Source organism: Strix uralensis, chromosome 3, assembly GCF_047716275.1.
Source record: "Strix uralensis isolate ZFMK-TIS-50842 chromosome 3, bStrUra1, whole genome shotgun sequence".
NCBI lineage: Eukaryota > Metazoa > Chordata > Aves > Strigiformes > Strigidae > Strix > Strix uralensis.
The window spans coordinates 66,641,936-66,654,773 of NC_133974.1; the positions used below are offsets into that span (position 1 = coordinate 66,641,936).

General features: G+C 40.9%; 1 protein-coding gene across 20 annotated transcripts in view; it reads right to left on the minus strand.

Annotated features, from left to right (window-relative positions):
• Positions 1–12,717, minus strand: part of REPS1 (RALBP1 associated Eps domain containing 1) — a 68,867-nt gene extending 56,150 nt beyond the window's left edge. For 7 of the 20 annotated variants that reach the window (XM_074862673.1, XM_074862676.1, XM_074862670.1 and 4 more), the window contains exon 1: positions 12,324–12,715. In XM_074862673.1, the coding sequence (XP_074718774.1) occupies positions 12,324–12,476 (153 nt within the window). In that variant the 5' untranslated portion in view covers positions 12,477–12,715. Of the gene's footprint in view, positions 1–3,210; positions 3,338–3,581; positions 3,713–11,686; positions 11,866–12,323 lie in introns of all 20 variants that reach the window. The other 13 variants (XM_074862669.1, XM_074862671.1, XM_074862664.1 and 10 more) reach the window with 7 other exon arrangements.
• Positions 12,718–12,838: the final 121 nt, after the last annotated feature.

Consider the following 12,838-nt stretch of genomic DNA (forward strand, 5'->3'; position numbering starts at 1 on the left):
ATTCCAGGTGAAGGGGAACAAATTGCAGCTCTATCAAAAGTGCTGAAACTCACTTTCCAGAACTCAGAAAACCTCTCTGGGAGAGTCTTCCAGAATATCACAGTTCCCCTACCCCTAGGTTCTTCTACAAGGCAAATCAAGCCCATTATCTGTAAACATTACCCATGCAAAAGTACAACAACGTATTTAGGCAGGGATGACTTCAATGGTAAAACAGTAAATGAAGCAACATGCATGCCACCTACATAGTAAAGATAAAATATATCATCTGCTTAGAGTTACTAAAGTACCTGCTGTTCCATACCAGAGGGTGGTAAGAGGCAAGACTTTAAAGGCAACTTTTGAAGGCTGGAAGTTACAACACGCATGGTGACTGCTGGCAGGAATGGGGAGTGAAGAAACTCAAAGAAGGACCTTTTGTATCACCTCATCCAAACTAGGACAGTAACACAAGTTTATTCACTAACACAACCACCACCCCACCACTCCTCCAAATCACATATTGATATGAAGCCAGAAAGAAGAACTGGGATTCAGAATACACATTTTGGTCCTGATTTTATTAACACATCCTTAACTTGAGGTATCCTAGTAGTCCTACTGTGACTTGGCAGGAATTTTCCTGTTTGTATTGTCAGTGTAAGACTTTAATTAATAAACGCAAAGAAACCCTATGTACAATCACAGAATAGTTGACCTGGTAAAGGTCCTCTGGAGATCATCATGTCCAGTTGGATTTCAAGTATATCCAATGAGGGAAATGCTACAACCTCTCTGAGCAACCTCTTCCAGTGTTTGATCACCCTCACAGTAAGAAGGTTTTCTCTTATGTTTAAATGAAACAATCACCATGAACAATATCATATAAACCATGCACTAGAGGTACAAAACAAGTTTTCACATTCATTTTACAATATTTGATACAAACTTGATTTAAACCAGGCCATATGAATATACTTGTGCTTCAGAATTTAGTACATGACTTTTGAGTTTTACTGTGCATACTGAAAATAACCTTTTAATGAAAAGCAAGCAATACATTTTTTAAAAAGCTAATGGTTTACTTCAGATAAAAAAAAGCTAAAAAATTAAAAAGAATAGCCTGCATTCAGTCTTAGGTTATTTAATAAAAATGTAACTGATTACAGATTGATTTTGTTTCACAGTTTAAAATGAAAAACATTATAATGTCAATGACATTATTTCTGTATCCCATATGCAGCAATTCATTGATGATAATTCTAAAGCTCTTTGCAAACTTAAGCACTAAACAGATATGACAGGATGTTTTCAAAATCAAAAGTTTATTGGAATACAGCCTCAAATTGGGTACTAGAAAATGCTGTCCTACAGAAGTCCTCTCCTGAAGTCATGTAATCCACTCACCTCAGTTACAACAAAAATTAACCATATCTCTACAGTGTAATGTAATCTGGGGATGTATAAGAGAAATTGAAAAAATCTTTGCTATTGTAGCAGAAAAAAAACCCCTGACCATCACTACACACTGAAGACCTATGAAGAACTCCTTCGTGCTTTTTTTCTAGATTGAATACATTTCTTTCCTCACAATTTGTTACCTTCTAATCTTGTTATTCCACAACCACTGTTCATTCAATAGATCATTCCCGTCACTTCATTTATCTCAATCTGCCTCACTAATTGCAGACCACAGCCTGACACAGTTTAGTAACTGCAGTCTCTCACTTATCATCAAGTGGACAAAGCAATACTGATTAGTTATTAAAAAATAATTTTTAACTTTTCTTCAGAAAAATCTCACTTGACAGGTAGCTTCTCAGATGCAACAGTTGTTGACAACACTGTGTAGCAGGAACAAGACAGAAAACTGACAAAGATCCTTCCTTTGATGAGTTATTTTTAACCAAGTCATGTCTCTGACCCAGTTCTCCGCAAAGCTCCACAAACCTTGGCACATGGTGGCACACAAGAAAAAATAATTGGAGACAGGACAAAAAAACACCACTAAAAGAAGCAGTCCAAGTATTGCTCTGATTTCTATGTTTCAGTAGTAATAGCAGTATATGACAAACATTTAAAAGTCTTACACCTATGCAAAGATCATTTGCAAAACGCATTTGTGAAGGGTATCAAGAACTGCTGTATTTAATCCAGTAAGTGTGAAGTAGAAGTTCATGTGCTAAACAGCAAGTCTAACATTACCTCTAACACATACATTTATCTTATTAGATATTTAAGCACAGTAGTAAATGTAGTTAATACTAAAATTTCCCAGGCACAGGGTATATTTGGGACTTTGTTGTACTTTATTGCATAATGAATAGTAAGGTCTTCCTTTTAAGTCTTACTGACTGTTCCATGAAGATGGATCTCAGTCAATGCCACAAACCTGGCTTCAGAACACAGGCCTTTAAAGAAATAAAACCAATAGTACTGGAGGACTTCCAAGATGACACACGCTCTCTGGCAATGAACTATTTAGAGTCTCCTACTGTTTGAGTCTCTCCTAATACTTCTCCACCCTCCTGATTTTCACACTGCGTGTATCCACAGTGGAAGCAGACTGCTAAAATACCAACAGGAAGAAAAAGCTTCTCATCAGCTCTGATCATTAATTCCCTATAGATACTTAAAACTAAACTTTCCCATTCCACAGGTCATTTCAGGTTCAAACATAAGTTTCAATCAAATGAAATTTCAGAATTAATCACATCAGATAAAGCATTAGCTGTTCCAAAAATGACCCAGTATTTTAAGCCTCAGAGGAATGATTCTGCCCCTGTACTTTGGGATCTGTTTTACAAGGTTGTTCACTCCCTGAGTAAGGGTTGGCAGATTTGGAGTCATGCTTTCATTCTGTTTATAGAAAAGCAGCAGATAAACACCAAAAATTTAAAACTCTGATTTATGACAGATGCACATAATAAATACATAGCTTAACAAGTGAGTATGTTGAACACCACACACAGAGAAAACAGGATTTTCACCTACTGTAGTACTTTTTGAACCAGTTACATTTTAGGTCACTCCTGACCTCAAACCATTCCGAAAGTGGTCTGCAGCACCTCCTGTTGTTCCTGGTGGCACATATGTTCACAGTGGATTAGTTTCACGTATCAAAGACACTTCCTAATGCAGTAGCTTCGAGTTTTCCATTTGCAGTCAAAGTTCACAGTCTTGCTAACAGCTCCTGCAAAAGCTGTTACAAGCCATACACGTGAATCTTACCTGCAGAGCCTCTTATGCAGAGCTCCACAGCTCTCTAGAGGTCAGTGGTTCCCTTCTTGAGTTGGTAGTACATGGTAACCACCATCAATCAATCCACAAAGATGAGGCAGATGCAGCCTACATGCAACTACAAAAAAGTTCAAGATACTGATTTAGAGGGGCCATTTCTCCAAAGATGCACCACCACAGACTGTCCTACTTGACTATAACTCATCAATAAATTATTGCCAAATACCCTCAAAAGAGAGGACAGAATAAAGAAGCATGTTCCTTTCTGACATGCTCAATAGCACCAACAAAGGAAAATCCAGACAGCCGGATGGACAGTCACTTAGAAAGCAACTACTATCTTCCCAAGTAAAAAGTCATACCTGGAAGACCTCAAGGCAGAGTTGCTCTTTGCTTGCATTAAGATTCTCTCTACTGCTGTTCTTCTGGCAGAGTAGGTGCTCATGAGAAAGGTATCTTACAAGCAGTAATGGTAATAAAGCAGCAAGAAGAACTGGAAATAAAAAAAAATCTGAAACAGCATAAGACAGCCTGGGGACCTACACAAACTATTTCTAATTCTTGATGCATAAAGAGATGTTCTTTTAAAAGGAGATATTCCACATACCTGTCTTCTCTTCCGAGGCAATTTTACATTATTGCTTAACCTAAATAGCTCCTCCCTCCTCTGCTCTCAGCTGTACAGTTCCCCATTCCCGAGCACTAACTGTTGCTCATCTATCTGATCACACAGTAAGATTACGCCACTCAGCCAGCAGAAAGTTACTGTGTTAGTTATCTGCTCATTTATTAAACTGAATCTGACTACTGTACAACCAACAAACACCTCAGCAGCTACAAGGCACATGGGAACACACGGCTGGTAGCCATAGTTTGTTCATTTGACTGTAAACTTCTTGTAAGGCTGCAGCCTCAAGAAAGCTGTGTGCTTTGCATTTAAGAGGGGCAGAAAAGGTACAAGGTAACTGAACAGAATGTCACATCAAGAGCACTTCCAACTCCAACTTCTTTGCCTTGCCCAAAGAATCCCTCCTTAGAAAGGAAAGATATATTCACGTATCAGGCTGCTAAGAACTGCCCTCAGAACAAGGGTGTCTCCTTTTTACTGGTCGTAGCATGAAGAGTTCAAGCAATAGGAGATGAAGAAGCACACTTCAGCAAGAACTCTCAATGCCTGAGCCAGTGTGATGATTTGAGACTCCAGCATGATTCTGTAACACGCAAGTGATTGTATCTTCTGGAACAAATAGTACCAGCCAAAGTGTCCATATAAGCACCAAGAAAGCATCTAGCTTCAGCAGGCACCAGAGAGAGATTTTACAGCAGTAATGTATGTAGCATTTCAAATTATTACGCCAGTAACAAATAGTACAAGGGACGTCACATGGATGTTCTAATTGTGGATGCTCTTGCCATGCAGCATTAAATTGAGTATTTTTCCTGCAAAATTTCTACTTCAGTGCTAAATGCTAAAGAGAGCTGCATTTATATAGACATTTTGATTCCTTTCAGACCTCCTTTGTAATTGAAGCATTCCAGTGATTGATATGCCTTGCTAATAATTATTTTCTTACTTTTTTGATTTTAATATTTCTCCACACATTGCCTTCCATCACTGTGCGAGAACAAACCTAAGACAGAAAAGCCTCAAAGAATGAACAGAAGCTTCTGGCTTTTTGCTAATGTAAAATTAAGATTAAGGCATTCTCTGATCCCAGAATTAGTGGTTGTGCTGTGGCCTAGCCAAATAGGACTGCTCAGATCTGGTCTTGTTATTCCTGAGCTACTTCCATACAAGTTTACCTGAAGCTACTGTGCCCACTACTTTAAGCTGCTTTCCCATCTCATTCTGTTTTCATCTGAGCATCAATCTGACCAGTGTTAATAAGTTACTTAGCTTTGCACTGCTCTCCTCCTCCCAATAAGGTCCAGAAGTCTTAACAATGTCTATCAAAGTTTAAACAAACCTCAGTTAAAGTTCTAAAAACTGCATGTTTAAAGAGTTACATTTGAGACTCAGAATAGAGCTGCTAACACCAGGTCTTAAATGATTTAAGAGATTTTAATTCAGAAAAAACAAGTCATACACCCTCTTGCAGTAAGAACAGACTTTTCTACAAAATTCATGACTAACAGTCTCAAGCAGGAGTAAGTTATCACCTAATGCTAAATTTTACACAGCTCAGTCTTGGTCACCCTTTTCTGGGATTACTGATGTTGAAAGATGTATTTGAAATTGAGTCTACTCATTGCTCTGTTACCATACTTCAGTAGCATTTTAGATGTCAGAAGTCAATCATTCTAGAAATTCAGGTCAGACTGTCACCTTTTCCAAGTCCTTTAACCTATCAAAACACAGTTCCTATACACAGACAGGCATGCCTAAGTTAAAATGTATTTTTGTATAACAAGTGCAGGGGATAATTTAACTCTTTAGACATCAACTCCAGTTGGAAAAATAAGCAAGTCACAAACATGCTCACCAGCTCAGTACGTTAGCTTAGAAAGAATAACACCACTGGCTTAATAATATGCCTGTGGTCAAAAGAAATGATAAAGGAAAAAGAACAAGTGGGAAATACATTCTTACACTAATCGTTACTGGAACTCCAATGAGAAAAATCTTAAGTCAACATATTGCTCCCACACTCACTTCTGACTCATTTAAACGAACAGCAGAACTCCAATTTGAAGTCTAGGAATTCTACAAGGACTAATCTAAACATCAAATATTTTATGACCTAATAGGTGTGAAACTCGTCTGTAAGAACTAATATTTTGAAAGCTAGCAAATATAATTGAAAAGTCATAGAGGCAGCCAGCAAAGTTCTATAATTTCACAGTATCTGCAGCAATATTTATTGAAGATTAGACTAAGATGAAGGCACATTTGCTATTTTTCACAGACAGTGGGTGAAGTGCTCAAAACTTCTAATACAAAAGAATCATCTTTACAGGAAAAAGATCAAGTTTACAATCCACAATTTTATACAGCTAATGTGATTCTAAGACAGCTGCATTTGCCAAGGACCCTGGTATTTCCAAAAAGATTTCAGAAGTCTATCCAGTCATGTCAGAATGGGTATTAATCATCCCTGCTGTCATCTGACAGCACATTTAAAAAGAAAAAAATTAACTGTTTTCAAACAAAGCTGAGCTGTGATACTTGAAATTAGCTGAGTGCTGCACTGGCATACAAAATTATGAAGGAATTATTTACTATATAAGTGACTATACAGTATGAATGCCAGTCAATTTCAAAGGCTCAAAAACAATTGAACTGAGAAATCTGCTGAAAACAAATATAAGTCTAATAGACCTAATCTACGCTCCTAAAGTTTTTCCATTAACTTCCTGCCTTCTGTTTCAAAAACAATGATTATTCTCTGACTAAATGCTGTTGAGATATGAGACTATTCAAACTAATTAACTGTAAAGAAAAAACAATTTGCAGCCCACTACAGTCTCTGTGAAGGTAACATCATTAAAGTAAACATTTTTACCAGAATTCTGCAGAAAACTCAAAAGCACAGTACATAGGATAAAAACCAGACTAAGAGCCATTTCTGGCACTAACAGAAAGTAGACTGCTTATATATCTCATAATTGCAGAGAAACAAAACTAACCTACTGCTCAGCTGAGAGGAAAGAAAAATACTCTATTACAGTAACATTTGAGGGAGAAAAAAAGAACAACCTATTTGTCAAGTACATACTAACTATGGATCCAGGCACTGTTTGTATTTACAACAGATTTCTAATAACTCTTATTTCCTAAATGAGAACTGATATACAGCATAATGTATGCACAAACATCCTTTAAATATATAAACATTACATATAAATTATGCATTATTACAATCATAAAAGGCTACAGACTAACCAACTTCATGACACTCAGGCTAACAAAGTATTATGAATAAGTAAGAAAAATGCTATAGTTATACATTTCTACACTGGAAGAATGCCTTAATAATGACCTGTTACGAATACTGCCTCAGAAAAAATCTAAACTAATTTTATTTTTAAATGTTATGTAGAAAAGCTGTAAGCTTTAAAATAAAAAATTCAATTTATTTTTAAAATTTGGGCTTATTTGCAGATTAGGTAAAGGTCAGTATTAGGAGAGGAAGGCTTTTTACACAGCATACTTTTTTTTTAAAGATCTGAAAGTGCTATGGTTTTTTAAACATACTCCAAATCGCTGAAAGGAAGGCATGGGATTTGCTGTGTATAAGGAATTCTAACTTCTTGTCCCATCAGTTCTGAAAAGATAAAAAATTCAGCAAATTAACCAGAAAGAGATTGAGTCTTCTGCATGTCTCTACCACGCAGATAATCAATCCTAAGCATGACCTGGCTCAGCTTCCATTTGCAGTTGGCATTTAGTAAATTCTACTGATTCAATAAAGTTAGTCTTGAGTAGGAAACTTCCCTGAAACACTAACTGCAGCAATAAAATCACTGTGAACAAGTTTTTATTTTCTTAGATCCCTTTCTCTCTACATCCCTTCAACAAAGAGACCAACATTTTAAATCAAGAAGCTGCATTTCATTTTGCCATGTTCTGCCTATGGATTATAATTCCAATTATAACGGCACCGCATGCCAGCAGATGAATTCTAGCACCTGAGAAAACCACCTTTCCATGTTCTCTGTTCCCTATGTTTGCCAAAACCTATCACCCCAACAACAGAAGGCAGCATATGCCTGCACCTTAGTTTTTTTTTCTGCACAGTGCAGAAATTGTAGCCGATGAATGAGGCTTTACACCAGAGTCTGGACTTCACAATGAAGCAGTTGCATCACAGGTATGCACTTTCTTATAACTTCTGATGTGAAGGCAGCAAACTCTAACAGAGAGTTGAGGTAGACAACCACAGACAGTAATTTTTTCCATCAAGGACACAAAAAAACAATCAAAACTAATCTGTAAAGACTCCTTCAAAATGAAAAAAAAAAAGCTGGAAATTGGCTAAAAGCAGCGAAAAGCAGGCTTTACACCAGGTTTTTAATGGACTGATGCAAGCATATTGTAATTGAAGAAACTGGGCATAATTGTACAATTCATCTGTCACTTCAAAGACTTTCTAACACTAAATTAGAAGTCAGGTGATGCTGCTGTACAGTGCCAACACTGAAAATGACAATTCATTCATTTTAGAGAAAGTACATGTAAATACTCATATTTTTGTTGTTTTATAATAACGTTGCATTTTAAAGCAAGATGCCTTGACTCATTCCTTTCAGATGAGTACCATACGCACAACTGATTTGCTTCTTGTCTTGTGAAGTTTGTATGATTCATAATCAAAGAGTGCAAGTTCATAAAACATTCTGTGATTAAATCACCTAAATAAGAATTCTACAAATTGAACAAATGGGGCAGCTATTATATTAATCCAATGCACAAGTAATGAACTTCACAATACTTTTTTTTGGCTGTCTGTATGTACCTTTTACAAGCAACTTCACCATCAGTACATGGGTACCAAGAACTGACTTTAACAGCATACACACATTAGCATTTTAGGTCAGACATGAAATGTGTTTTTGAAGCCAATTTCCAGATCGCCCTTACTGCTCTCGTTCATACTGTGCAGCCACTCCAGAACAGGCAACTTCTTTTGTATGAAACTAACCTAGAAGATACACTCCAGAAGCGCACCTAATGAATCGCAGGTAACATTCAGTCCACAGGACCAGGCCAGAACTTTACCAAAGGAAATCTTCTGAAATACATATACAAGGTGGATGGCAGCTCCTCAGCATCGCTTGTGTTGTGTCATACTACTTGCTAATACAAACACCAATGCACGTGCAACTGAGCCATGAGCTCATGCAGCTGAGTCAGGTGAAAAATAACTTGACAAAACCCCCTAACTTTTGGCTGAACAAGCTCCCTGGAACCAGCTCGCTGTCTGTTCAAATGAATGTCAGTGCCAGCATAAGGCAGCTCCAGCTTCTAGTGGTTTAAGCTACCATGAAACCATGCTGGATCACAATGGGCATACCCAATCACTCTAGGAAAAGGAAAGCTCTTCTCTTCCCCTCCATCAGCAAACGGTTTTCCTGCCTCCTTCTCTGTGCCAGCACTGACATTCATTCAACCCCACTGTTAGCTGATACAGAGTTAAAATCAACAAAAACTTGTGATTAATCTTCTGCCTGCATAGCCCCCAGTGCCAGTGTACAAGAGCATCGGAGAGGCACTAGCTTCTTTGCAAGAAGCAGCAGCGGGAGCACATGGCTGGGGGAAGGGGGAAGACTGAACCACCTCCTTCAGCGGCAACTCACAATTAGATTGGTTTAGCCGCAACGTGAAACCACACCCTCAAAGCAATTTGAAGACTCATGCAACTGTTGTCAAGTAGCTGGACTTGTTACCCCAATACACACACTTTTATTCACTGTTTTATGCAAATCTTCTACCTTAACGCTAATTTTTAAAATGTGCACAAAGAAGGCAGAAATATGGATTAATAAAGACTGGTGTTCTCACACACACAGTTAAGACTGTAACACCTCTGGTGAGATATTTTTGTTCTGGTAATAAGGCTGTCCTTTTGCAGATGTGTACTAAGTGAACATACAGCTTTTCTTTTCCAGGGTTTTACCTGATGCAAGACTGGTATCTCACACAAACATAACACTTTGCAGGAAAGGCTGCATGTATATCCAGCCTTTAAACAACAGATTTGCAAGCAAAACAAGTTACGAGTCTAAAAATGCATCTGTCACACATTTTTATTTCCAACAGAATCAATTCTGAATTATTGAAAAGTATCTACAGACCTGTACTACTGAAGAGGAAAAACTTCAAGGTAGTTCCTCAGGACTACTTGGTCCCCATGAGTTTGAAAAGCGGTAATTTTGTACTACATTTTGCACACCTACAAAGGTACTTAGCATTCACATGACTAGTGCTACGCTTGCATGCCAGGATTATGTAAGAATTGGGTAACTGAATCAAGCTCCTTTCCCCACAAGCATCAGGTGCTTCAAATGAACAGGTAAGAACACAGCACCATGTGGTCAAAAGAAAATTCCCTTCACAGGGTTCCCTTATTTCTTAAGCTGTATCATCCTTGAGGTTTCAGTTACATAGGTACAGCTTCCGAAGCATCACATGCATTTTCCCTTCAAAGAATCCCCATCCAATGCCTGTGTTAACCTGAGGTACAGCATACTCCCAAGGAGAACATAAAATAACTAGACAACTGGATTCTCTCCCTCAGAAGTACAACATACTTTACAGGTAACCAAAAGTGATTGCACAAGATATTCGTAATGGTCAAACTGCTAAGGGCATTTTGACTTTCTTTGTATTATTTACAGTCTCATTCCTCAGGCAATCTAATACCTTGTTTGCCATTTTAACTGCAAGGTTTTCCTTGAGATCACTACAGTGATAAGCCAGATCTGCTTCTTGAGTTAATTTATTTAGAACCCATGGAATGATGCCCGAGTAGTTTTTCTTCTTGATGCGATCTACTTTGCAAGAAAATAGCTGACCTCCTCTGCAACAGATAAGGATATAATCTGTGGCCACTTGTTTTCAAAATTCCAAGTACTTCCAAGTCTTTCCAGGTTCTTGCACTAAATCCCTGCACAAAAAAAACCTCTAGCACTAGCCTGTTTTGCCTATACAGTGATCCAGACAAGTTTTATGGAAAAGAAATTTTAAATGCAAACAAACATGTAAATATTCACTTTCCTGGGATGATTCTTCTGAAATTGGTTGGCCACACACAAAAAGAAGCAGTGGGTGGCCCTTGAGAAACCTCACTCATAATACTGAGCATGCAGACTCTCTTACCATTAAGTCCAGTCTAGCAAGTCATCAAATAAGAGATTACTAGTTTTACCAGTAAGAAGCACTTCTTATTCAGCTCTCCTCCACTTTTTTGCTTCTTTAACTAACCAAGTTGCTCTTAGGAGCCCAAAACACATGAACAGTAACCCTAGTCAAGCGTAAGTACTCCAAAATCTGGTACTAAATTGCAGAACACTGAAATTTGTGTACTGTGTTTCCGGCTACAGTAACTTTAATGCTTTGTTAAAAGGCCTGCTTATCTCACTAGGCTGAGGATGAAACTGCATAAAAGGCAGCATGCCCTTTTAGATACAGTTTTACCCACAGCAGCTCAAAACACTAAAACTTTAAAGCATTGAACAACGACAGAGGGAACTGCAGAAGCAGCAAATTATTACAAATAGCTGTTCATAACAACGGTTCACTGGAAATACTTTCCTCAAATAGTTACACAATGCACATTAGAGCAGATTTTCCCTTTTTGTATGTCACTAGCTCTGCAATACTGCTACACCTTTTAGACATAACCTGGCCAAGGAAGTAAGTGCTAAAAACTGTGCACATACATATTGCAAGTATGGACCCATGTCGTTCTTAACGCTGCATTTTTCATTGTTGGAAATGTTTTGATGACTACAGGTAAGTTAATACCTGCTGGGAACCGATGTCCAAAAAAGCCTGCATGGCTTAGGTGAAGCGGACCACTGTCAGTAGCACTCAACGACACAAACCCCAGGTTTCCTTCTGTGTTGCTCTTCGTCAGCAGACTGTGGGATGAATCTCCCCCGCATCCCCAAAATGCTTTGGGGTTCTCATGTTTTGGATGGCCTCTGCCGACACGAAGCAAACAAGGCACTTTCCTACCAGTTGCTGGACACCGCCAGCACAGATTAGCCACAGCCCCTTCCCAGCCGCGTAGTCAGAGGCCCCACAAGTACACGGCGGGGGGGGCCTGCTGCAGGCGTGCTCAGCGCAGCAACTCCTGCACCCCCCGCCCTTCCCTCTCCGCTGGAGAGGCTCAGCCTTCCCCGCCTGCCCGGGCTCAGGTGGCCGGTTCCCGGACCGGACAATAGCTCCCGGCGGGTCCCACTCCGGCCTGGCCCGCCACCGCCGGCAGGACGACCCCCGCCACAGGGCTACCGGGCGGGCAAGGGGGCGAGGGCCGGGCCGAGCGCGGCGGAGGTGAGGGGAGGGGCGGCAGCCCGGGACGGGGCCGTCCCCCCCTTGGGCGGCAGCGGCGGGGCGGTGCCGGGGCCCGCCGCCCCCCCGGGGGCCCCGCGACGGCTACCTGCATGACCACGTCGTTGGGCAGCTGCGCGGCGCGGAAGAGCTCCAGGACGCGCCCGTTGGACGCCACCTTCTTGGTGCTCTCGGTGTCGCAGTAGGAGAAGAGGTCGCAGTAGTAGCGCTGCTCCGCCTCGCTCAGCGTCAGGCCCTCCATCTTACACCCCGGCTCCGCGCGGCGCTGCTGTTGCCGCCGCCACTCCGCATCCAACGGCGGCGGCCCGGCCGGCGGGCGGGAGGGGGGGGCGGGGAGCGCGCGGGGCTGCCTCGCGCCGCCCGGTCCGTCGCGGTTGGTGGGGACACGGGAACGACACGGGACGACGACGCCGCCGCCGCCGCCGCGCGCCTCAGCCGGCCGCCGCGCGCGAGCAGCTGTTCGCACCTTCCCCCACCAACCGCCCGCCCGCACGGCGGCGCGCCTGCGCGCCTTCCCGCGCGCCTGCGCCCGCCGAGCGCGCGCCCCGGAAAGGGCGGCGGGGGAGAGCGCCCGAGCGCCACCGTCCCCTCCGCGCGAGCGGC